Source organism: Podarcis melisellensis (genome assembly GCF_964234715.1).
Source record: "Podarcis melisellensis genome assembly, chromosome: 5".
Taxonomy (NCBI): Eukaryota; Metazoa; Chordata; class Lepidosauria; order Squamata; family Lacertidae; genus Podarcis; species Podarcis melisellensis.
The window spans coordinates 57,005,793-57,032,387 of NC_138537.1; the positions used below are offsets into that span (position 1 = coordinate 57,005,793).

The 26,595-nt window shown below is 37.6% G+C and overlaps 1 protein-coding gene across 4 annotated transcripts in view; it reads left to right on the forward strand.

The window, feature by feature from the left end:
- DOCK1 (dedicator of cytokinesis 1) overlaps positions 1-26,595 on the forward strand; it is a 383,360-nt gene that overhangs the window by 101,583 nt on the left and 255,182 nt on the right. For all 4 annotated transcript variants that reach the window (XM_081912599.1, XM_081912601.1, XM_081912600.1 and 1 more), the window contains exons 17-25: positions 1,275-1,378; positions 1,890-2,073; positions 5,808-5,905; positions 6,674-6,763; positions 9,316-9,416; positions 10,864-10,989; positions 11,619-11,727; positions 19,626-19,696; positions 21,671-21,777. In XM_081912599.1, coding sequence (XP_081768725.1) covers positions 1,275-1,378; positions 1,890-2,073; positions 5,808-5,905; positions 6,674-6,763; positions 9,316-9,416; positions 10,864-10,989; positions 11,619-11,727; positions 19,626-19,696; positions 21,671-21,777 — 990 coding nt within the window. The remainder of the gene's footprint in view (positions 1-1,274; positions 1,379-1,889; positions 2,074-5,807; positions 5,906-6,673; positions 6,764-9,315; positions 9,417-10,863; positions 10,990-11,618; positions 11,728-19,625; positions 19,697-21,670; positions 21,778-26,595) is intronic.

Below are 26,595 nucleotides of genomic sequence, written 5' to 3' on the forward strand. Positions count from 1 at the left end.
AAAGATATACAATGAAGGCACCAGGCAAGCTTCCTCAGGAAAAGCATTCCACAAATGGGAAGCCCCCCTCAAGACCTCTCGTGGAGGAGGCACACAAAGAAGGGCCTCACATTATGATTGCAGGGTCCAGGTTGGTTAAATTGGGTGTAGCACTTGAATTTTATTCTGCATAAGAAGTTGAGATAGTCTGGAATAAATAATACTGTTTGCAGTTAGTTAAACACTATCACAGAAACTTCCTTTAAGGAGTAAAGAACCAGTATCTTAGAAAGTAAGTATTTCTAACCTGGTTATAATAATTCTTTTTCGCAGCACTTTTTCTTCATGTGTACATTCTTGAATAATCTTTCTCATGAGCGTATGAAGCTGCCTGAAGATTAATAAGCACACTGTAGCCCAGACTTCCTAAAGTGATGCTTTTCACATGTTTTGGATCACAATTCCCATCATTCCAGATTATTGGCTACATTGTCTGGAGTTGTAGTTCAAAATATCCAAAGAGCACCAGGTTTGGAAAAACTGCTCTAGCCCTTATGTCTTGTGCCACGTAGTGTATGGGTAGCCAATATGGTGTCCTACAGAGGTTTAGGAGTACAACTTCCATTATCTCCAATCATTAGGCATGCTGATAGGATTTACAGATGACAACATCTGACCGATACATGTTGGCTACCCCTGTGCTACTGTATAGTCTTATGATGGACCCAGGGCCAGAATACCACATAGCAAGAGAGAGCCAATTTAAGGGTGTTCAAAGGGCCCAAGGGCCCTGCCTGTATTTTGTAATTTTGGAGATTGAGGAGGAGGCATAAAGGAGCATGAGCTCACTATTCTACCTGACTCCTTTTGTTCCATTAATCAGGGATTTGGTAAATAGCTTGTGTAGCTGGTCTTCTAGGCGTTTGAATGTGGATGCCTTGCTGGGAAATGTGGATAACTTCTCATGAGCTGCCTCATGTGGAGTGGCACATCCGGGTCACTGTTACGTATACATCTCATTGCAATCTGGCGCATAGTGCTGGGGGTTGAGTTTAATCTTGGAGCCATTTTTAACAGAAGACTTTTATACATTGCATTCTGTGAGTGCAAACAGGCAAGTGGATATACCCTGTATTTCTTAATTTCCAGTTTATTCTGGACACAAAGCCTTATTTAACATAAGGTTATTTACTAGACTTCATGTGTGGCATTAGAACAACCTGTGTCTGCATTCTTGAATGTCTTCATCTGTAGTCATTATCATTGATTTACAATATGTTTCTGTACTTAAACAGCCAAAGATAAATCTGAGAAAATATTTGCCCTGGCGTTTGTTAAATTGATGAGATATGATGGAACAACACTACGGGATGGAGAGCATGATCTTATAGTGTACAAGGTATTATTCTAACCATATGCTGCAGTACTTTGAGAATACAAATATTTAAGGAATAGTTATTTTGTACAGTGTGATGTAGAAGTATAGCTTTTGCCTATATTCAGATGTTATTCCCTTAGTAACAGAAAAATAATGCAGGTTATAAGGAAGAAGAGTGAAACTTCACTTTTGTACAGCTGCTTAAGAAAAAACTTACTGAGCCCACTATGCTTTCTTAGTTTAGAGCTTAGTTTGGAGCTTTTCTAATGGATAATGTGAAACATTTTCCTTTTTTGTTCATCCTTCCCTCTAGGTAGGTAACTTGGAATATTGGTGGGTTTAACAGGTGTTGAAAAGCCATTAATTTTGCTGTGTGACATGTTTTTGATCTACTCTTTGAAAGCTTTGAGGGTGAAAGTGTCTTCAAGTTGTAGTCTCATTTAAAATGAAATAAGCTGTGATTAAATGCAGAATAAAAAATGTTTTCAGCAGCTATACTTAATATTTGCATTTTATTGGAATAATGTTGCAGGCAGAAGCAAAGAAGCTAGAAGATTTTTCGACTTACTTAAGCTTGCCCTCTACTAAAATAGAATTGGAAGAAAAGGGTCACTCAACGGCTGGCAAGGGCATGCAAAACCTTGGAAGCTGCACCATCAGTAAAGATTCCTTTCAGATTTCTACTCTGGTTTGTTCAACGAAGCTAACTCAAAATGGTGAGGAAGATTATCACATCCTAGCATAAAAACAACCGCCTTGCATTTGCAAAGAATAATAATATAGGCAGCTGTTTGTTCAAGTTGAGTCTCCTTTATGATACTCCTGGGTTGGGAAACATCTTTTGGTCATGGACTTTATATTTAAAAAATATGGATTTCTTGCAAACGTTGGGTGACTGACCTTCTGTAAAGTCTTATCAGTTGCATTGCATTTATCTAAATGATGTGCACACTCTTGGAAATAATAAATGAAAATGGCAGAAGAAGAAACAATGTTTAGGAGATAGTTGAGTAATATTCAACTTTCCTAGCTATATTTGAACTTCTGTTGGTAAGGGCCTATCTATGACAGTATTATTCTTATTCTTATTGGACTTCTGATTTTGTTTTATCCAAGAAGAAGAGTATAGAGGGGATCAGTGGCAATCCATTACTTCAAAATATTTCAAAATCTGATGTATTTTAGGAGGGCATGTTTCTTATAAATTTATTTTATTCATAGCAATTAATCTTATTAACTTGCTTTACCTTTAGATTTGAAAAAAAATAATGAAACAGAGTTCAGCAGCAAGCATGAAACATGCTTATAATCCATCTCCAAATGTATGAAAAGATACACTGATGTAAAAAAAGAAATATAAACTGAGGGGAAATAGGTGAGACGGAGTTCTACAAACGGAAAGCCGCTACAGAGAAGTCCGTAATCTGAGTCACATTTACAACAGGCCATACTGGTTGACAGATCATAAGAGAAGCTGCCCCTGCAGATCACACTTTAAATTGGGCACAGTAGGAAGTAGACACCCAGAACAGCTCCTGGGAAGCTGGTGTTCTATGATGTTTTTTCACTGTGCTGTGGCAAGAAGAGCCCCATGTAGAACACATTATGGTACTCTAACCAGGGTATTGGCCAGTGTGGTCAGGCTATGCCAGCCTAGGAAAGACCATAGTTGGTGAACCATGCATAGCTAAAAGTAGGTATTCCTAGCCATGGAAGCCAATTGAGCCTTGAGTGACAAAGCTGTATTCAGGAGTAACTGGTCCTTCAGGGGGAATGCAAGACTGTACAGGTAGTTTTCTGAAATTCCCTGACATGAGAACCACCCATCAACAACACATCTGCCTTGTTGGAATTCAACATGGATGTGTTATTTAAGCATGCTTTTTAGCCACAGATTCCCACAACTTAGTTCACAAAATGCAAATTGAAATCGCACAGTTTGAACTGAAACACCAAAGATAAAATGGTACTCTGTTTAATCTGTTTATTCTTTGTACGATTTCACCTGCATCCTCAAGGAAAGGACTTGGATTAGTGGCGCTTAATAGATACCTCTCTTTCCCACTCCCACTTTGTACAAACACCCTGTGGTTATAATAGGTACCCAGACAAGGAGGAGAACTGAATGAGGATTATGTGGGGGCATGTTGATGAACCCATCATTCTGCAGTTCTCTGAGAAACAGCATTGCTGAGTCCCATGTTAAGTGCTCTGCATGTAGATGATGTGCCTGTTCTAGAATAATTATTCCCATAAATGTTTTTTAAATCATATTTATTATTTTGTTATCTCCTTCCCCCCTTTTTTCCTTTTAGATGTTCACTGGGACCTTTGTTAGAAGCAATATTCTTGCTTCAGGATATGATTATGAATTTAGGAAAAAGAAATAAAGAAGTACTCCCAATAGCTTGTAATGCAGGGGTTGGAGTAGATAGGGAACTGCTGTTCAGGAAAGCAAATAAGAACCTTTGATGACCAGCTTCTAGATAAACAGTTCTGTTAAAAATTGCATTAGAAAATTAAGGAATGAACATAGGTGGTTTTACTGTTCAGCTGGGTTGAAGAAATGCACAGGTAATGATATCTGGACACTGGATAAATTGTTATTCTTGGTGAGATGGAAATCTGACATCTGACTGCCATTTTTGGCAACTGCCTCATGTTTTTTGGATCTGATTGACATATGTGACATTTAAGGAAAAGCTTTTGTTATTTTGCAGTGTTATTTTGCAGTGTTCAGCTCCACAATGATTTTCATGCATTGTTGAGGCAATGGTAATTCTTAAAGCATTTTCAATATTTAAACAAATACTTACATTTGTAATTCATGTGACAATAAGTCTGTGTTGATGCTGCCTTTATTGGTAGACAAAACCATAATTGACTTTAGAGAGTAATTTCTTCATTTTTGAAGTTCTCCTGTACTCTTTCTGTCAAGTTTATTCAGTATGTTAAGTAAGGTTTTATGGTTACTTTTAGCATCTTTGAAATTGAGCTGTTAAACATTCCATATGTCAGTTGATCTGGATGTATGTTTGCACTGGATTGTATACTGCATAAGTGCTGAGTCCTAAGCACATTTTTGCAGACACATTTTTGTATATATTCACCTAATTGTGGTAGGATCTTGGGAAGCTCAACATGTTGAATTTGTTTTTATATGGCAATGGTCTAAAAAGTTTATTTTTCAACCTAATGTTTCTCTTCCTAATTAATTTTAAAAGTCAAATGTTTCAGGGCATCCCATACTGATTAGTAGAAAGCCTCCCTAATATTTCATTTGCAGCCTCTATGCTTTCTTCATCCTGGCAGAACAACAAAAATCAAAGACTAATCCTATCTTTTCATGCCATAAAGGAGTGTACTGGCTTTTAAATAGAGGTTCATGGGGCAGCATTGTATTTTAAATATGGATCATAGTCCATTGTTCTACCAGTTGACCTGCAATCCTTGCAAATATTACCGGTATGTTTAGAACTGTATAGCTGGAATCATAACATTGCATACATTGCCCTTCCCTGACATAATCCTAATACTGCATTAGTGATGTTTGAATGACAGGATCATGTTTGTTGGGTAAGTCATGGTAAAAGTCCATATGCTTACCACAATCTCTTGAGGTGCCTATTTTGGGGAGTAGAAACCTATAGCCCTCCAGACGTTGGCTGAAATTCCCATAATCCCTCACCTGGCCAAAGGCACCCCATTGCTGATTTATAAGGAAATTTCCCACATTGTCTATTTACTTGTCCTTCAGATTTTACCAGTGTGTTGTTGGACTATATACCATTTTGGAATACATGAAGGAAATAACAAAATTTAATGCTCCCTTCTACTCTGAAAGAGACAGAGTGGCATGCTATATTCTGTCCATGTAGTTAGCTTTCTTATTTATCACATAATTTTTATCTTTATCTCTGTCCAAATTATGCTGTGCAAATTTGCTGATTTTAAAAAGATTAGCAGTGTTACCTTAGAAGTCCTTTTGAGTTCAATAATACTTACACCCAGATAAAAAAGTGTATAGGATTGCAGCCTGAGTTGTTTATTTATTTAACTAAATTTATATACCACTTGGTTGTAAACACAACAACAACAACACCTATGTGGTTTACAATATAAAATAAAACATTAAAATTATCTATAAAACTGGTATTGAAAATAAGAAAGATTAAGAACTATGCTAGCTAAAAGGAAACAAAATGCATTTTACTTCTGTTTGTCTGGTTAGGCTTGCCGAAACAAATATGTTTTAAGCAGATGCTGAAAAGAATACAGTAAGGGCGCCTGCCTAGTGTCAAGAGGCAGGAAGTTCCAAAGTTTTTGTGCTGCTACACTAAGATATTGCTTTCTTGCAGTTGTTTCCATCTCTACCCTGCATTGTATTCTACTGGCATTAGAGCTAACAGATTTGCCTTTTTCTGGTTGTTTCTATGTTGTTTACTCTTAGTGGACTTGCTGGGGCTGCTGAAGTGGCGATCGAACACAAACCTTCTGCAACAGAATCTGAGACAACTGATGAAGGTTGATGGAGGTGAAGTGGTTAAGGTAACAAATCCATTTTCCAGCCGCTGTTTGGCTGATATATTGACTTGAAAGCATATTTAACTCTTCTTTTTATATCTAATATAGCTGACATCGTGCAGTATTACTTTTAAATGTATACAATTTTTTTACATATGTGATAAAAGGGTGATTCTGTAAAAGTGCTTTATGGTTTTTACTAAGTGAAACAACCTGCTCATTATTTGTTGGTAACATTGATTATTTACCTCCACTTGATACTGAAGAGGAAAAATGCATTTCAGAGAATGTTCTTGGAAGTTTTATGTCTGGCTCATGCTGATAGGTGACAGAAATTGTGCATTGATTTATGCGCACACCAACTCAGATAAAACCTAATTGCATGTAGTGATGCATAGGGTTTTTGCCAAGGTTTGGTCAAGCTGTTGATAACTTACCATAGTAAAATAACATGAGAGAGCAGTGTTTGGGCAGATTAGATAGACATGGGTATGCATATGCATATGTACAGTATCTTTTATACTGGCAAAGCCCACACAAGAAATTACGGTAATAACAGCAACAAACATCCCCCAACAAACCCCCATAAACAATACTCAAGCCCCACTTAGCATGGTCAGGGATGTCGGATGTGTAATCTCACTACTTCTGGAAGACACCAGGTTGGCTACCCCAGTTTTATACTAGTATATAGTATATCATTATATACTACTATATAGTATTTTATACTATTGCATAGTATTTTGTATACCTATATTTTGTTAAAATAGCAATTTTAATATTTCTTTGCAGTTTCTCCAAGACACACTAGATGCGCTCTTCAACATAATGATGGAGAATTCTGAAAGTGAAACATTTGACACTCTGGTGTTTGATGCCTTGGTAATTTATAGATTTTCATTTAATTTATTCATGTTATTATCCCCTGGAAATAGCAGAGCAGCTAATATAGAGCTTCACATGGTTTCCATGTAGGGCCTCTTCATTTTGGCAGCTCCTTAGCCTTTGGGTGACCAATGATGTCTTTGGCTGGTAAAAATAACGTCTTTGGGTATTTATACTGCTATTTCCCCAAAGTGATTGGAAATCTATGTTTATATGAATTTTGATGGACTAATTAAATAATTGTAATTTCATATCTAGAACTGGAAGAGAACTGAGTTTGGATGGCTGAGTAAAATACATATCGTAAAAGAGCACAATTTTTGTTTCAATGTAGCTGTGTATTGTGTTTTTCCCATTTTTGTGAAACAAAAACGACCATTTCAGTCTATGAAGCCCCATGTACTTCACAGGGACCAACTTGTTTCTCTTCCCATTTGTTTTCTGACATACCATATTGTAAAAACAGAATTTTAGCATAAATAAAAAAGTTCCTCTTAATAGGGCAAAATATCAATTCCTATGAGATAGGGTTTATCAGCGCTGTGGTGCTGGGATAAAGAAGGAGTTTAACCTTATCTAACATTTCACACATCATTTGCCGGTGGGTCTTCATAATCTTGGCTGGTTTGGCCCTCAGTTTTCACCTCTTGATTTGAGAACTACTATGATACGTTCGTATGTTACATAAGAGGCACGCTGATGCTCAAGCTCATAATATCTTGTGCTAGTATAGCTGTTAAATCTGAAGGTGTTGTAGGATTCTGTGATAGTATGGAGCAGAAGGTGATACAAGGGAACAAATTTTGAGGATGTTTGGTCCAATGTGATGACAAAGATAAATTGGCTGTGTACAAAATGGCCGTGTGTGAGGAGCCCCTCAATCTAGAGGTGAAGTCAAAACAGGAACATTGTAGATAGAGGTAGCTGATTTTTTTCTCAGATAAAGGAATCTTGCAGGTAGAAAGGGGGGGGTGGTCTTTTCAGATTTCACTTCAGAGCAGGAGTGCAAGAGTAGCAAAGGTTCAAAAGATAGCTCTTGGATACATTAAGGTTATATTACAAAAACAACAACCCAAGAACAACAAAAAGGCAGTAAGAATATTTGTTGTCATTATTTGCCTTTTAATATGTCAGAATTCTCACTGTTATGAACACAGGAAAGTCACACCCTTTGGCATGCACACCAAATTAAATAATTTCATTTAATTGTTAATAACAGGTGGTGGTGTGCCACGCTAGTGACCTGACAGGGAATGTTACATGCTCCTAAAGCATATTTCTATGTGAACTGGAGTACAGGAAGCTGCTCTCCTGATATACCACCGCGACAAGAAAACATTTTCCCATTTTGTTCCTAACAAAAGTATATATCCATTAATTGCAAGAAGCTGGAAGTCTTTCATCCTGACAGGAATCCCTGCAACTTCAGCCTCACATGCTACCACCACAAGTACCTGTGTCTTAAACTAATTTTTTTTAGGTGAATTTTATATGCATATGGGGAAATGGATACAGATATAGAGGATTCAAAGATGAATGTTGGCAGTTTCTATGGCTTTTCCCTCAAGGCAGTTTTCCCTCAAGCTATTTTACTTCCACACCTCAGCTCTCTCCAATGGAGTTCTGCTTTCCCTGACTCTTGACCCCCAACAGACCAATAACCATCCAAGTGACTCAAACCTCCTGGAAGTGAGAGTGAAATTTGCCTCTCTCCCTTCTGTCAGAACTTGTCACACAACAATCTCTGCTAAACAGGCTTTCATGATACAAGGCCTCCTCGCAGTCAGAGAGGTCCCAGAATACACACACACACACACACACACACAGAGAGAGAGAGAGAGAGAGAGAGAGAGAGAGAGAGAAATGGTTTTGGTTTTAGTTTTAGTACAAGAGAGATCTATTTGAATATCTCACAGAAAATGTTCTTTTAAAAAGGCATTTCTATTATTTTCTTTTATTCCCCAGGTAATATTGGGTGTCACATGCTGGTGTGTCACGCCAAAGTAGGGAACTTAAATCACCTTTGTATAGTATTCTGAATATAAAAAACTGTCCACTGGGCACCTGGGGAATAATATGTACAATTTCCAGATCCCTGTTAGTGGAAAAGTTTATGTCACTGTGTCCAAAGTTAGACTTTCTGAGCCAGAATGCCTTCATTTAAAGAGGTAAAGAATTAAAAGTGAATATCTAACGATGATAAAGCTAGCAAACCTAAACAATGTGTTTTAAATTCTGTAGAAAATTCAAAATATCCAGTTTCGGTTCATCAGCGGTGAAGAGGGCGAGGCCTCTTTTAAAAGCTACCTCTTCAGCATTTGAGTTCACCTTCTGAAGCCCTCTGTTTGGCTCAAGTGACAATTTTAAGTGCCTGCTCAAAATTGTACTCTGCCCTTCTTCTCTGAAATCGAATGTATGACGATTAAATCCTCCTCACAAGTATACCTGGCACTTTGGAGGTCCCTTCTAACTATCTGTTTCCATTAAAAATGTAAACATTCAGAATACTATATTTACATGATAATGGAGTGTCTTTTCAAATTGAACAGGTATTTATCATTGGACTAATTGCTGACCGGAAGTTCCAGCATTTTAACCCTGTTTTAGAAACCTACATTAAGAAACATTTCAGCGCTACTTTGGCTTACACGTAAGCTTTTAATTCTTCTTCTTCTTCTTCTTCTTCTTCTTCTTCTTCTTCTTCTTCTTCTTCTTCTTCTTCTTCTTTGTTTCTTCTTGTTTTTTGACCAAGTAATACGTGTTGTAAGCTTCAGAATGTTTAAAAGCTACAATTGTGATGTCTGGTTATGTTAGCTTGGTGTTTAGGCTTATCAGCTCTTGAAGTTCAGGCTGGGTGCTTGCCATATATTTAAAGCATGTTACCCTCCTTTCTAAAGAATCATTGGACCTGTACAGTGGTGCCTCACAAGACGAAATTAATCCGTTCTGCAAGTCTCTTCGTCTTGCGGTTTTTTCGTCTTGCGAAGCACGGCTATTAGCGGCTTAGCGGCTATTAACGGCTTAGCGGCTTAGTGGCTATTAACGGCTTAGCGGCTTTAAGAAAAAGGAAACAAACTCGCAAGAACCCATAGGGAAATTTGTCTTGCGGAACGACTCAAAAAACGGAAAATTCTTTCGTCTAGCGAGTTTTTCGTCTTACGAGGCATTCGTCTTGCGGGGCACCACTGTAGTTTGTTAAGGGTGCTAGGAATTATAGAATAGTGTTACAAATCAAATCTTAGTTTTCGGTAATGCCATTGTAAATCAGTTGACTTAGATACCTGCAACACTTTTATTTATTGGGCAAAGGGCTGCAAAATGAATGTTTATTTATTAAATTTTTATACCGCTCTTCACCCCATAAATCTTAGGGTGGGTTCATAATGTAAAAATACAATATGCAAAATGCACAATAAAAAGTAAATGCAGTGAAAAGGGGCTGTTTCAAATGCAGGGCCCACTAAAGAAGTCAAGCCCAGCAATCTTTATGGCTGCATTCTCAGGTTACACTAAGAGGTCACAAGTGCACTGCTCATGTGCGCAGTGGTGCCCTTTGGGACTTCACCTGGTTTTCACAAAGGCTCTTGAGCCTTTCCTCCTTCATTGCCCCCTTCTTCATTATGTGGTGAATGTGGTTACCTTTCTCCCCCTTAAAGTCAATAGAGATGGAGGAAGTTGGAAGATCTATTTCCTCTTTCAGCTCCGTGTGCTTTTCAAGGCTTTGGAGTAACACCACAGCAGTTGAATGGAAAGCCATCTTTCAAAGGGAAGGGGGGAAAGGTGAGAGGCCTGACAAAGTGAGAAGAAGAAAATGGAGAAACTAGGAGTAGACAGGAGGGGGGAAAGTAGGGTGCCTCAGGAGTGAGAGAGATCCTTATGAAATTGCATAATTTTTTTCATGGGTCCCCCAACCACCATCAGATCACATTTTTCTCTGTGGACTGAACCATACAAATTATGCATCCAGTGTAATCTTTGCTGTCATGGTGCAGAAGAGTTATTGGAACCATCGCCGTGGTATACTTAATTGTGACTGTTGCATGCCAGTAAATAATTTTCATTTTTCAGAACCTACTTCTTTTTATCTCCTCGTATAGAAAACTGACAAAAGTTTTAAGAACGTATGTGGATAATGCTGCTGTCACTGATCAACTATTCAAAGCTATGAAATCTTTGGAATACATCTTCAAATTTATTGTACGGTCAAGAATTTTGTTCAACCAGTATGTATAGTAGCTTTTCTTATTATTATAGCTTTATTATTATTTAATTCTTCTCTTAACGACTTATTAATATTAGATAAGGTGAGGCATATTATTATTTTGGGTATACTGAAAATATTGCCGTGTTTCTGATTAAATGAATGTTGACCATTATTACACTCTGTTCAGATTTTTTTCTCTCCTGCTGACTGATAATTAATTCATTTGATGGTTCTGGTAAGATAATATGCAGTTTGTCTCAATAAGTAGGCAAAGTCTCCAAATTTTAATGATGCAGTAACAGATAATTCTTCAACTCCCTATCCTATTTGATCATACTGATGCTTAGGTAACATTGACTCTGACATAGAGTTAAGATTATCTCTCAGCTATAAGGAAAATGTTTAGTCAGTGTTATTTTCGGATAAGGTAAGTTTGCATTTATTGTGATTTGTACTGTTTCTAAATATTAGCGGTAGCAAATGTGGTGCCCTCTAGTTGCTATTGGACCGCAGCTTCCATTAACCCCAATATTGGAGTTGTACTCCAACAACATTTGGAGGCACCATGTTGGCCTTTTAGATGATGATGATGATAATAATGATGATGATGATGATAATAATAATAATAATAATAATAATGTTTTCCAGACTTTATGAAAACAAAGGCGAAGCTGATTTTAGGGAATCTTTACTTCAGCTGTTTAAGTCTATCAATGAAATGATGAGCAGTGCCTCTGAGCAGACTGTTATAGTAAAGGTATGATTTGGAAACATAGAATAACAAGGTTTTTAATATTGTGTACTAAGTGTGTTTGAGATTCATTATTTTGATTTTAATATACAAATAATACTTAGCATTAAGATCTTTTTCAGAGGCTTAAGGTATTGAATGTATTTTCATATCATGTCCGTGGGACCTCATCATCCCTCAAACCTCACAGCCATGTAAGTGGGGGTTGTCAGGACTGCAGTTGGAGATTGGAAAGGATTAACCTTCCTCTCTGGACCGCCCTGAACAGAAGCAGGACTTCCCATGGCTTTAATTAATAAAATAAAAAAATCATACTAAAGATTTAGCATAATGTGTAGTTTAGGCAGCTGATTTCAGGAGGGTGTTGCTGGGCTATTGGGTTGGGCTGATGATGAGACAGGAGGAAAACTCTTCAGGAATGTAATTGGCTCCCAATCAGTATCTTGCTCCTGCCTAGGTTTATTCTAGATCATGCACACCATGCTCAACTGTGTTTTAGTAATGTGTAAACGCAGCCAGCGTGTCTTTACCAAAGCCATAGTAAAATCTTTAGAAGTATGCATATTACGAGAGGCTTCAATTCCTTGTTCTGCAAAATTATGTTGAGAATCTGTGTGCTAAAGTAGTATTTTGTATTGTGGAATGTCCTTTTGAAGCCTTGTTTAAGTTTCTTTCTTGAAGCTAGAAAAAGATACACCAATAGTGGAATATGGAGTACAACAATAGAACTCTGATGCTCCTGATGCTACTTTCTGATATTGCAGTGGTACAGGTTTGGTTTTGCTGTGCAGTGTGTTTTGCACAGAGGTAGATGCATCAGTTGTGGCCAACCCCCCCTCCCTTTAGCACCTTGGCAAAAAAATCCCAACACCAACACTTATTCACATTTGCTTATTATAGTTTCTAATTTCATTTCATTTTTTTATTTTCATACCCTACTCCTTAGCCACAAAAGATGCTCTTCTAAACAAGTTGCACAAATAATTAAATCTTTCTACAATAAAAAAATAACCATCTCTCTCCCCCCCCTCTCAAACACACATCCCTTCTCCTATGTTGCAGTCTCTCCTCACTTATCTAGGTCCCCACACTGTGGTGATCTTTGAGCAATTGGCGATTTCTGAAATTATAGTTCTATTAATTTAGATCAGCCTAGAAAATACCTTTCCATATTCTGTTACAGAGTAGTTAGTCATTTAAATAAATGAGAAATTTGTTTCCTATAATAACTCTGCTTGCGAAATGTGTCATTTTCATTAAAGAATAATTAACTTCACGGTGGTTAAGCTTCTGCCACAATATATAGGATGCCTTGAAAGATACAGAAAATGTTCCATGGTGAGCATGTTGTCTTCACTTAACAGAAGGAAAAATAGGATTTGAGAACTACTTAAATGACTAGATAGCCCCTCACCATTTCATTCTTTTTTTTAACACTGGTTTTCTTTATTTTCATGGTACAGAAGATAAATTTTGAGAAAACAATTGTTACAACAGTAAACAACAAGTAACTTGTCCTAATAAAATTACAGACTTTTATCATGCCATTTATTAAAGTTTCATTTGATTACTCTTTAAGAGATCACACCACATTTTCCCATGAGTGCTGGGAGGATTTCTGCCACAGTCTTAACTATTTATGTATTCAGTAAACATTTGCCTTGTGTTATCAAAGGAATATGGATTGTATTTGCCCTTTGCTGCTCTCACCTGGCATGTTAGTTTCTCAGCCAATGCTGTTGACCATACCCTGGTATTCCTAGAATCAATGTTCAGCCCATCACTGGTTTTCCAACATCTGGCTGTCTCCATATGAGCAGCAGTCAACATGTATCCTTACCCCAGTTCTTTGAAATTTCTCTAATTTGTTGCTTTTTACACATACTACATTTCTAAGTTTTCCCCCCTTGAGTCTTGAAATCCCTCATTTCTTTAGGGAGTAGCATATAATAAGGGCAAACAAAAACCTTTTAATTTACTATATATTTTGAAAATTGGTTTATGTGTTCACCCATTTGTTCATTTTCCATGTGTTTGAATAACTCTAAAGATATTGTTGCCAAATTTGGTACAAAAGTTCCCAAGGTGGGGGGCGGGCGGTGTTGGTTGATGTTTGGACACTGATCACCATTTTGAATCAAGATGGCAGATCAGAAAATTACTTTGGAGTGACTTCTCCCGTTTTATAGCATAGCTTTGGCTGCCTATTGAGTTTTCATCACCAAACTCAGCATGAAAGTTCCAGAGGTGGGTGTGGCAGACTTCATCACCATGTGGATGCCAGACACATTTTGAATCAAGATGGTGAACCAAAACGTCACTTTGATGTGACTCTGCCTGAATTCTGACATAGCTTCCTCTGCCTTGCAAGATGTTGTTGCCAAACTTGGCACGGGGGTACCTGAAGTTGAGGTTAAGCTCTTCATTGATGTTTGGATGCCAGGCATGATTTTGAATCAAGATGGTTGGCCAAACACGACATTGGTGTGATTTCACCAGACTTTTGGCGTGAGAGGTCCAAGCTCACAAATTCCACAATCCATTTTTTAAAATCATAATATTTTTTGGATTCTAAAAATGTCCAGGCAGTGGCAGACCCTCCCTGTTAGTTTCCTATAAAGCAGAACAGGAATTTCATAGGGTCTAAGCATGATACCTAGGAATGATGGAGGACCAAACTTTCATTTATTTGCCTGGTGATAATGGCAAGACATGCCATCCTTAGGTTGATTAAACTCTGTCATTTTTGTTATCATGGAAACAGGGGCACAAACTTTGGCTCTGTGCTGTGCAAATATGTTAGTAATTCTAATTAAAAACGTTAATTTAAGAAGTTAACAAACTGCTTAATTGTCGGTAATTGTTCCTGATGTTGCATTGGTATCTGATGATTGTCATCTGAAATTAATATCCCTGTGCTCATGTATATCAGCATCTGGGAATAGCCAAGATAGTAATGATGCCACTAATCATGCGGGGTTTCATTTCAGCTACAGCGTGCAAACCAAGTAAGAGGTTGCATTTTCTGCTTAGCTTTCATAAGAATTAGTATTGACCTTTCATAATATTAGCTGGCTTTCTGATTAAACCAGTTTAGAGTCACTCTCTTTCCTTTCCCTTTTCTAACTATATTACAGTTTTAACAAGATGAGAAATACTGTCTGTACTCTGGTCGGAGCTTATTTTGCTTATTTCCCTTTATTTCAGATGCCCTGAAACAATGATTAAATAGGAGACTACAACACAACTCAGCAGTGCTATTCTTTTATTTTAATGACCAGATATATCTAAAGAAATAGGTTATATATATTATATAAAAAATAAAAGACTTAAACCTAGGCCATCAGTTAAAATGAAATCCATATCAGTTTGTTTTATATTGTACCTTTCCATGCAGAATTCTGTGGCTGTAGCCCAAATACCTACTTTAAATATGCCCAAAGGCTTGTGGGATGTAAAGTGGGGTTTTTTTCCCTTTTCCTCTGAACCATGACACACCCCCCCCCCTAATACAATATTAGAAACTCTTCTGATTTTAAAATTGTTTACTGAGGAGTCAGGTCATATTTTGCTGATGTTTCACCCCCTGATGCTAAAGCACAGATTTTCAAGGTTTGGATTCCCTCTTGGGAAATTGCTGTTGTCCTGGAACCTATTCCATTCCTTAATTGAAAATGTTTGCTTCTAATGGCTTTTTATAATTCCTTGATATAGTGTAGCCCCCACTCTCTCCAAATGATCTATAGTAGAGCCTAATAATGCCCAATGTACGTAAGTAAAGTGAATATATAAATAAGGAAATACGTGGGATGTTCTCTAAGCAGCTAGTTCAGCTTTGACACAGCAATTTTTTACCCATCTAAAAAGCCTTACTTTCCTACCACCAATGGAGCATACATTCAATCTAACCGGGAAACAACCACAGTTTGACGTGAAACTCTCAGCCGGTATTACTTATGCCAAAAACAAAACCTATTTGCATTATGAGGTAGCATTAGAGTTGAACTCCCCTTGGCCTGGTCAGTCAGCAGGAACAAATATATTGGTGAAAATATTGACAAGCAGGCCACCCTGAATGAATGCATATACCTCATCCGGATGAAATGATAAGCTGTGGCTTTTCACTACAGAAATAAGCCTAAATCAGCTTTGTGCTCCTCCCTCCTCAGTCACAAGGAGTCTGGAAGCTTTCACTTCTGCTTTTGACTAACTGCAGCTTGCCATTTTGCTGACTGTGCCTGATGGGACTTGGAAGTCCAATAACACATGGAGGGCCAAAGGTTCCCCATCCCTGTTGTAATAATAAATTGCTTTAATGCAGCCACAGCCTCTTAAGCACCCTCTTTTATCATTTATAATAATAAAAAATAAGCTATACTTGCATTTAGATCACTTTCAGATGTTCTTAAATGCTTAAACTTCATAAATTTAGTGGCCTCAATGTCATGTTGTTATAGAATTGAGGTTGTGCTGGATGCCTTCTGGGGATTACCTTCCAGCCCTTTGATTTAATAGTTGTAACTCTTGAATCTGCAGAAGAGGAGGGTCTATCTATCTATCTATCTATCTATCTATCTATCTATCTATCATCTATCTATCTTCATTTGCTTTTGTTAAGTAGATTGCATGGGCCTTCAGTGATGCAAAGCGTTGGCATATATGCCAGACAGCTGAATATGGTGGCAGGGCTGGGGCATGTCTTCCTTTCCCTTGCCTTGGTTGGAGGTGGCATCATTTAGAGCAGGGGTCAGCAAACTTTTTCAGCAGGGGGCCGGTCCACTGTCCCTCAGACCTTGTGGGGGGCCGGACTATATTTTGAAAAAAGAAATGAATGGATTCCTATGCCCCACAAATAATCCAGAGATGCATTTTAAATAAAAGCACACATTCTACTCATGTAAAAACACGCTGATTCCTGGACTGTCAGCGGGGCAGATTTAGAAGGCGATTGGGCCAGATCCGGCCCCCAGGCATTAGTTTGCCTACCTATGATCTAAAGGTCTAGCAGTCTTAGAACTTGAGATCTGACTTGCTCAAAGCTATGGCTTTGGTGGCTCTCCCATCATATCGAGTGGAGCAGCAGTATCTATTGCAGTGTTAATGCTGCAAATCTTTCTTCTTACGCTAACATGGAATATATAAAAATAAACCTTATATCACAGAAGCTCCATAAGTTTCCAGTGACCTTTACTTCAAGGAAACCAACAGATGTGCTGAACACCCTGAAACATCTTATTCCTTGGAATGCATGTAACAATATTTTGGAAAATTATTACAGCACTTCGCAGAAGACTTAACACAGAAAATAGTTCTTAAGATTTTGGGACTTAAACTAATGTCTGAAGTGACTCTTAGAAGATTAAACAACTAAGAGCAATGGACATCTTCATTCTGAATGTTAACCTAAAATGCAGTTGAGTAGTAAGCCTTTTTACTTATCATTGAATTTAAAATAAACATTCATTGGCTTAGGTTGTCATAGAGTAGGTTGAGCAATTACCTACTGTACATCTAACAGACATATTTGCAATCGGATGACATACATTCTTTATAACGTAAAAGAGTTATTTAGAGGAAACACAAAGATGGTGGATCAAGGCATGTTTAGTTGTGCTGCGAAAAAACCAGAATGCTTCTCCATCAGTGGAGGGAGATCAGCTATATTTATGGGTTGTGTGAATTTTTTTCATTCTTTGCTAACTAAAATCAGTTTAACAGGCATCATCTAGAGAAATATGTAAATTAATAATTACTTCATGCATTATTCAGTGAAAAGCTTATTTTGTATCATTGATAGCTCTTATCTTATATAAAGATATGCTAATGGATTTAATTAAAATAATTATACTGAATAATGTACCCTGAACTTTACCCTAAAGTAGTTCATATTAATCACCATCCACAGCTATATTTTTAGTCACAAAGACAATTATAAATTTGATGGTTAATGGATAACAAAAACTTAGAAAATGATTAAGTTACTCTAGACATGTCTGCCTTGGCTCTGGTGGGGCACTGTTTCCTGCCAGGGAGATATAGGTATAATATGGGTATATTAAATATAATTAGACCTAGGCTCCATCTCAGACAAAAGAAAACACAAGTTATCGTAACCCACATTGGACCTCAACATGCAAGCAAAATATAGACCAAGGTGACCGTCTCTTACTGGTAAAGTTACTCTTGCATCCAACACACACTGCAGAATATAGAAAGGTACAAGATTGTACTGCTAAAGGATCAAGGATTCATCCTCCGAGAAACAAAACTCTGCAAGAAGGCAGGAAATAGGCATCTCGGAAAGTTTGCTCACCAAAGGAAGCGGAAAAGTAAATATAAAAGGAGAGTCACATCTTGTGCAGTAATAATAGAGCAAAAATTGAGCCAGCCTTCCTTCCTTAGCTGTCAATATTATGAATGCCAAATATTGGGTACTCTGAAGTTATAGAGAGTCTCAACTGCATATGAGACTCTGCGGGAGCCTGACTTGCCATCCACATTGCATACATTAGATCAAGTTCCTTCTTTCAACAGACATGTTGCATAGGAGATACCGTATTTTTTGCTCTATAAGACTCACTTTTTCCCTCCTAAAAAGTAAGGGGAAATGTGTGTGCGTCTTATGGAGCGAATGCAGGCTGCGCAGGGTAAATATGGGGTTGTCTTGTAGTGGTGCAGAAAAGGTTGCTTTGTTCCATAGTTGCAGTATGAGAGCACTGTACAAAACACCATAAAGATCTATTTTTATAACATTTATTTACTGTCACTCGTGTGTTAGGTGTTGTATAATAAGTTGTATAATATTTTCCCTGATGGTTTAGACTGAGTCTACTGATGCTAAAGGATACAGAAGGAAGAAGATGGGAATTGACAAGAGTATTTTAAGGATAAGAGATGGTGAGGTGTGGAAATAGAGTCAAGGCATAGGTTCAGGAAGGCCTATCCTGAAGGAAGTAGTAGCCTGGTAAATATGTGGGAGGAGACATTTTTTGAAGTATAGGAACCAGGATGGCAGAATGTGCACAACTGAAGATAGGACATTAGCAGATCGACTTAAAAGAAATGGAAAGAGGAAAAAAGAGAATAGTGGAAGAGGAGAGTAAAAGAGAAGAGACAGTTTGGGAATCTTACACATAAACTTTACTTGCTTTATATTAGTCCAGAGATCAGAAGAGAAGGTAATGGAGAAAGTGATCTTGGCAAATTGACTGACGGGTGAAAGCATTGCTGAAAAGAAGGGTACTGGAGTGACCATGGCTTAGAGGAGTGCCAGGCTGAATCCTTGGCAAATAATAATAATAATAATAATAATAATAATAATAATAATAATAATAATAATAAAAGTTTGGCAGGGTGCTTGATGTGAATTGTAGTCAAAAGAAACAGAGTGGACTTGAGGATGGATCAGTTGCCACTATTTGCTGGCTCTGTGTGCTGATTACAGTGTTAATCTTCATTTTGGGAACAAGTTCCATATTACTTTTTAGCCTTTTGTTTTAAATGCTTGGCTGGAAATCTGGTGGATTCATATATTAAGAGAAATGATCTAACTTTGAGAACGTAAGACCCAATAAGTTCCCAGTTCAAATTTTGTTTCACTCATGATCTCAATTAACCAAATAATTGTATCCCATCTTTGTGAGCCTCACTGCTTGTAAGAGATAAAAGGGTTATTGTAAAAGTTACTGAGATACAATGAAGCAGTTTGCAGTATTAAAATGCTATAGAGGTAAGGTTTTTTATGTTAGTGGTAATATTGGCTTTTATTTTTTATTTTATTCAACATTAAATTGAATTGCACATGATTTCAGTTTAGCATTACATTTCAAATCAAATCGTTTATTGCTTAGCTAACAGTCACCACATTTACCATTAAATTGTACATTTATTCTTTTCCATTTTAGGGAGCTGCACTTAAATATTTGCCAACTATTGTGAATGATGTGAAACTTGTTTTTGACCCCAAAGAACTTAGGTAAGAGTCAAAATGTTTGCTATGCTTTTAGCTTTTAGTCCTTGATATATAATTTTTTAACTTGTTTTTGTATGTGTGTAAAGACTATATATGATTGGTATTTTATTGCTGCAGTAGAAATCTGGCACCCAAAATGATTAACTATAATCAGTTCCTGAAGGCATACGGAGCAAACATATTTCACTTTTAGTATACATATTTTTTCAGATAAATGTTGTTGACCTTCACAGGTTATAGATTATACAATGAGTGTCAAAGATTTTTAAAAATGTTGAGCCATCAGAATCTTTAATTTTTTCGTTATGTACCACATTTTAGACTGTAATCATATGCACACTTACTTGGACTAAACCCTGTTAAGCTCAGCAGGACTTCTGAGTAAATGTGCATTGGTTTTGCACTATTATACACATATTTTTCAGTACAAATGTACTGATGTTTACTTAAATTATTGCTTTATCAAAGACATCTCAGAGCAGATTCTAATATTGCTGTAAAGTTTAACAATTCTTACCATTTCAATATATTTCCTGCTTGGCAGGGGGTTGGACTCGATGGCCCTTGTGGTCTCTTCCAACTCTATGATTCTATGAATATGCAAGTCTAAATGACTTCTATGAATATAACTTGTATTTTATTTTATTTTATTGGTGTGGGCATTATAACCATAGATGGGTAGAACTAGGAGAGCCCCAAATGGAGTGCGTAAATGATTCCAAAACAGTGGACCAGGGTGGGGTGGATAAAATCATCAAAGCTTGCTTTTTAAATGAAAAAAAACCCAAATAATTCGCTGGGTGAGATTAATATTTATTTTATGGTGATGTCCTATGCTTGCTTACTCAGAAGTAATTCCCACTAATTTCACTTGCCCTTACACCTAGGCAAGATAATGGCCTTAATGTCTCTGTGTGCATGTATATACAAGTGTGTGTTGCAGCTTACACACTTACTTTGGAGTAAGGCCCAGTGAACTCTTGAGTCTTACTTCTGAGTAGATAAGCATATGATGTTACTTCGAGTCATTTATTTATTTACAATCAAATGGTGTATACATTTTATGACATAAATACTGGTAGGAGCCAAGATCCTCATGTGAATCAATCAGTTGACCTGCAGAAACCTTTATTTGCATTGGATTTTCAAAGAGATTATGGAGCAGGGTTGGAGAAGGGATCAAAAACAGGAATTCCTGTATGGCAGTTGTGTTGGGCGAGAAGGGTATTTCAGTCGTTCTGGGCATAAAACTCCAGTCAGATTAGAAGAGAAATGAAGAGCTATATCCAGCCTGTTCTTAGTTTGTTTTGCTACATAACTGGATAGGAAGACTGTGTGACTTGTAAGGGATGAGGTCTCCAGGTCAGAAAAGTTATTTGCCATGGAATTCTTGTTTACACATGTGAGGGTCTAGGGTCATGTTAGACCACAGTTCGAGGTTGTTATTGTATATTAACATACTTGCTTCCAGTTTGTTTTTAGGAGATGCTGGTATTGTTGCCTTAAATTCCATGGTAACAACCTTAGAATCCAAGCAAGCTAGAAGGGTTAAAGCTGGGCATATCTTCAAATTTTTACCTACTTATGTCTTGATATTGCAGTCAAAGTGATTAAGCAGGGTTTGATTAATCACACCTTTTTAGTTAAGTCTGAAGTTTTCCTTTCAACCATGTAAAATAGACTGATACTGCAGCAGTCTTAGGAACTGTCTTACCAGAATAAATGATTGCAGAAATTCTGAAATTTATGAAGTGTCTAGTTTCCAGGCTCATCAAGCCAAAAAGTACACCAAAATGTGTTTTGTGGTTTGAGCTGAGTCTTGCAAATTAACAAGGAGTTTGGAATAATATATTTATATCAAGATAATGTTTTTGTTTTGTTTTCTAAAAAAGCTTTTCAAAACTCCCAAATTCTTAAATTCACATTTGAAAAACATGTTAATTTTCTTTTTGTTTCTCCCCCCCCCCCCCGCCGCAGCAAGCTATTCACAGATTTTATACTGAATGTTCCAATGGGCCGTCTCACAATTCAGAAGCTATATTGTTTGATTGAAATAGTTCACAGTGACCTTTTCACTCAGCATGGTAAGGGGAAAAAAATCATAGAATCTTTAAAGAATCATTAAATTGTCTCATTATTTGCTATCTGCCAGTCTTTGTCAGGGCCAGCTATTCCTTACTGCAGATAGCAGTTGAGGTTGTAGCCAATGATCCACAACCTTTATTGCAAGTGCAAATGTGTATATATTTGTAGAGTAAAAGTTATAGAACTATCAGGTTGGTCCACATGTAAAGTGATGCTTAGCTTGGCTGTCCTTAGGCTCACATCCTTCTTCCCGTTTCCTATCTATTTCTTTGAGCAGTTGTCTCATAGCCAAACTGGGCAAAGTATGGTTTGCCTTCAAATCCGACATGAAAACCATATTTGGGTTTGTGGTATCCCATAATTAAATTATACATTTAATTGCACACTACAAAGAAACCGTGGAGGAATGAAGTGGTATGTTTGCTAAGCACTTCAGGGATAAAAGCTGCTCTGGCCAAGATAATGGGTCAGTTTGCAGATGTGTCCATAACCTAGTCTTGTATTGTTAGATGAATGACGTTCTTGGATAAATATGGCCTTCTTTTGTATGCTTTCTCCTTGTCCCTCTTGCCTTACACATGGAGCAGGCAGGAATTGATTAGCTACACCCTATTTGCGAGAAGTGTGGTCTCAACAGCCCTTTCGGAAGTTACTTGTTTTAAAAATAGATATACTCATACCTTTCTGCCTGACAGTAGGAGGCCGCCAGTGAAAAAAGGCAACACAGTGGTGACTTAGGCAAGTTCAGGATGGGACAAAAGATGGAAAATGTCCACTTCCCAGACATTTGATGTTGCTGCTGTAGCTGTTTTCAGCACTTGTCAGACTGCTTCTGAAAATTATTTGGACCAGGAAGATTGTGATAACTATTGGCTACTTGTAAACATTCCCTTTCTGAGCAAGGTGCTCAAGCAGGTGGTTGCTCTGCAACTCCCAAGATCTTGTGGACGATTATCTACTTTCAGTTCAATCTGGATTTAAGCTTAGTTTTTGGTGCTGAAGCTGTTTTTGTTGCCCCAAGGAGTGGCCTCTGCCAGAAAAAGAACAGGGGAAGCACAAGCCCGCTAATCTTCTCTGTGGGTTTCAGTATCGTCAGCCATGGTATTCCCTTTTTTAATTTACAAGCATATATTCCCTTGACTGTGTAGAAACCACTACCTTTATTTGGGCCAGCCCTTTTTGCTTCAAAACTCTGAGATGCATAGCCACTTTAATTTGCTATGAAAGGCAATGCCTGGTGATTCTTTTTAGTGTTCATGGGGGGTGCAGTGCTGTACGTAATGCTACACTTTGCTTGTGCAGTATGATTGCACTACACAGTCCAACAAATACTGTTCTTTTCCATTGGTGACTCAAGCTGAGTTCTTGAGTACATTTCATTGAATTTAAGGTACATTGAGTCATGCATGCTTTCAGGCTGTTAGTGATTTTGAGGACCCATAAAACTATTTTTTACGGTTTAATGAAATCCTACACTAGATTTTGAGTTTCAGCGTTTTCCTTTTGTGTAAAACATATATGGATATCTAGCTATAGGTAAGAATAAACTGCCACTCTCTGACATAAGTTATGACAACGTAATAATACAAAGCCTCTCTCTTTTTCTGTTTTTGTGCAATTATTTCTCCCCATAATTTCTTGTTTATAGTACCACGTATAAACTATGTGGAGGCAGATAGCTGAAGTTCAGTATTCGCTGTGACCTGCCACAGTGAATACATTTTTTTATAATGCTTATGATCATGCCAGCAAAGCTTCTGGATTTGTATTGACACCCCAAAATTACCAATGTAATAATAGTAATAATGAACACATTTTGGTAATTGAGTGTTCAGAGAGATGAACGTTGTGGTTATATGGGCAGGGGCTTTAATATGGATTACATACATTGAATTATAGATTGTTCCCACACCCTGTAACTTGTATGTGTCTGGTTGTGGAAAAGGTCAAAACAGAACTAAGCGTCTGAAAGTTTCGTAAAAGATTTTTCTCTTCTTCACTGTGGACTTTACTTAGAGGTGAAGTCAGCATATTTGAAAAATGAATCAAGTGGAGCTGGTGACCGGAACACAGGTTAGGACTGTGATAAATAGGCTTCCTTGATGTTGAAAGATGTGCAAGCCACAAATACCCCTACCAATGTCAGCTTAAAACTTAGTATTCTGCTTGGATGTAGTACGCTATGATATTATAAATGGCAGTATGTTTGTCTTCCAGTTTCAACAGAATTCTTAATTCTTTTAAAAATTGCATTTCAATTATGCTCAGATATTTGGGAAGATGCCTCAGTAAAAATACCTCCCTCCACTCCAAAAAAGAAAATTAAAAAAGGAACTTCTGTCTAAAATGTTCATACTGGGAGGACCGTTTGGAATGATTTTATGATGATGATGATTATGAATACGGTTTTATGGTATTGAAATCATGACAATATTTCCTGTATTTTGAATTTTCTAGATTATTTGTTGCATTCTTGGTGAGTTCTGGGCACAAGGCTTGTAGGGAAAAGTGGCAGTCTCCAGTCTGTGTTGAGCACAGAACATGCAGGACCTCAGATAGCTCCCATGGGTTCTGCTAAGTCAGCTACAAGTTATTGCAGGGGACTCATCCTTTTTAGTAAGAGCATGGAAACAGAGTTGTGTCCCTGAATAAGGTACTGATGAAGTAGCCCGAACCTTGTCCTCATTTGAATCTTCAGTACGCTATGCAAAGTCCCTTGGTTGGTCAGTCATGACAATTCTATATTATGGAGATCTAGTCCTAGATTGGTAAAATGATAAATTGCCTTATCCTGTACTGTTGTTAGAAACCTTTATCCTAAATATGCACTTAGGGTGAATCAATCGATTAGTGGTCTCTAGTCAAGGTAGACATATCTTAGAGCTCGTCAGAAAAATTCTCCGTAAGATCTCCTGTACCAGTTAAACATGCTCAGTCCCCCTGATTAAATTCTAATCTTCATGTCTGCCTTTGAGCCTATGAGTAAGTATCTTATGTAGAGTGCTCACTGACTAGTGGATCCCAGTTGGATCCACTAGTCATCATGGTCTGACCCACGGGACGCGGGTGGCGCTGTGGGTTAAACCACAGAGCCTAGGACTTACCGATCAGAAGGTCGGCGGTTTGAATCCCCACGATGGGATGAGCTCCCATTGCTTGGTCCCTGCTCCTGCCATCCTATCAGTTCGAAAGCATGTCAAAGTGCAGATAGATAAATAGGTACTGCTCCGGCGGGAAGGTAAACGGCGTTTCCGTGCACCGCTCTGGTTCACCAGAAGCGGCTTAGTCCTGCTGGCCACATGACCCGGAAGCTGTACACCGGCTCCCTTGGCCAATAAAGCGAGATGAGTGCCACAACCCCAGAGTCGGTCACGACTAGACCTAATGGTCAGGGGTCCCTTTACCTTGGTTGCACCTAGCTTATTATGTGTCTGAATCTTTATTTGGCCGTCAGTTTGCAACTAAGCAGATACACATGGACAGTGTTTTCAGATTACTAAAATCCAAGCATTTGAAAATTACTTGTCCATAAAAGCCTGGTGAACAAGCTCTTGCTGTTTTAGTCCTCATTAAAAATGTTCATATATTTAGCGTGCTCTTGATGGCAGAGGAACATTCAACATGGTTCAGTGGGTCACACGTTTAACATGGCTAGCAAAATATTAGACCCCCTTAGAAGATGATGTTCATAAAGTGTTTTAAGTTCAGATTCATCAGAGTGCTTACATTTTGCTTTAACATGGCTGTGTTGCTCTGAACAGTTTTGCTTAGTTAATGGTGCCCTGCTGAGCAACTGTTTAAAAAAGATTAATACTTTATTCTTGCACATGTTCACCTGACATTAATCATCTTGGGTTAGATCTGTGCAGCAGAAGATGAACAGATGCTGAAGTATTGTTGCTTGTGGTTATTGTCTCATACTTATGAGCTGTCTTCAGCCTTTGTATTGTGAACAAGTGCATAATCCTATAGGCAACAGATTTTTTTCAAGGTCACTCATTAATCATTGTAGTGACGTGCATATGACTATAGTTTGGGGATGTATCATTTCTTTATCATGATGTCTGGATAACCAAGCGAAGAGAGAAGACACGCAGGAAAAAATGGGGAGAGGGTTTGGGGAAGGGCAAAATCCTGCATTTCTAACTGGTTGCTTCTGATTCAACTGACATTTATTGCAGGTAAAACAATAATGTTTGGCCTCAAAAAAGCCAAATGGAAAAGAATATAAATACAGAAAATCATTTTAAACCATGGCATCCGCCACAGTTTAAAATCATTTCAGAAATTATTCCAAATGTAATTGCACTATAACCACATCTTGTAGATAATTAATTGTTGGGCTGTAATGTGGAAGTATGCAGGAAGTTATGTTGCTATAACTTGTGACACATTTGCAGTCCTGTTCAGTGATTTAGTATCTGCACATATAGACATATGAATCCATATTTTACATGTATGTTTTGCAAGTATTTGGGAAATTTTACTGGAAATCATTCTGCACCATGGACGTAATTGCACTGGGCAAGATGATCTTTGAAACACCAATTTAACCTTGCATCAGTGGGTGAAATTAACCAAAAATTGAAAAACACAAACAATATCACATGAGCAATTAGCAATGATAATTTAATATGACTAGGATATTTATTTACTCAAAATGAAGTAAAAAATGGCTTTGCCTCTTGAAACACAAATATATAACTATGAAAGAATAAAATAGAGTTGTCACAAATCACAGAGACTACCCACCTGACATTGCCTGGATCGTGCACTTTAAACATGTTTGGCTTCAGTTTGGAAATTTGTCATAAGCT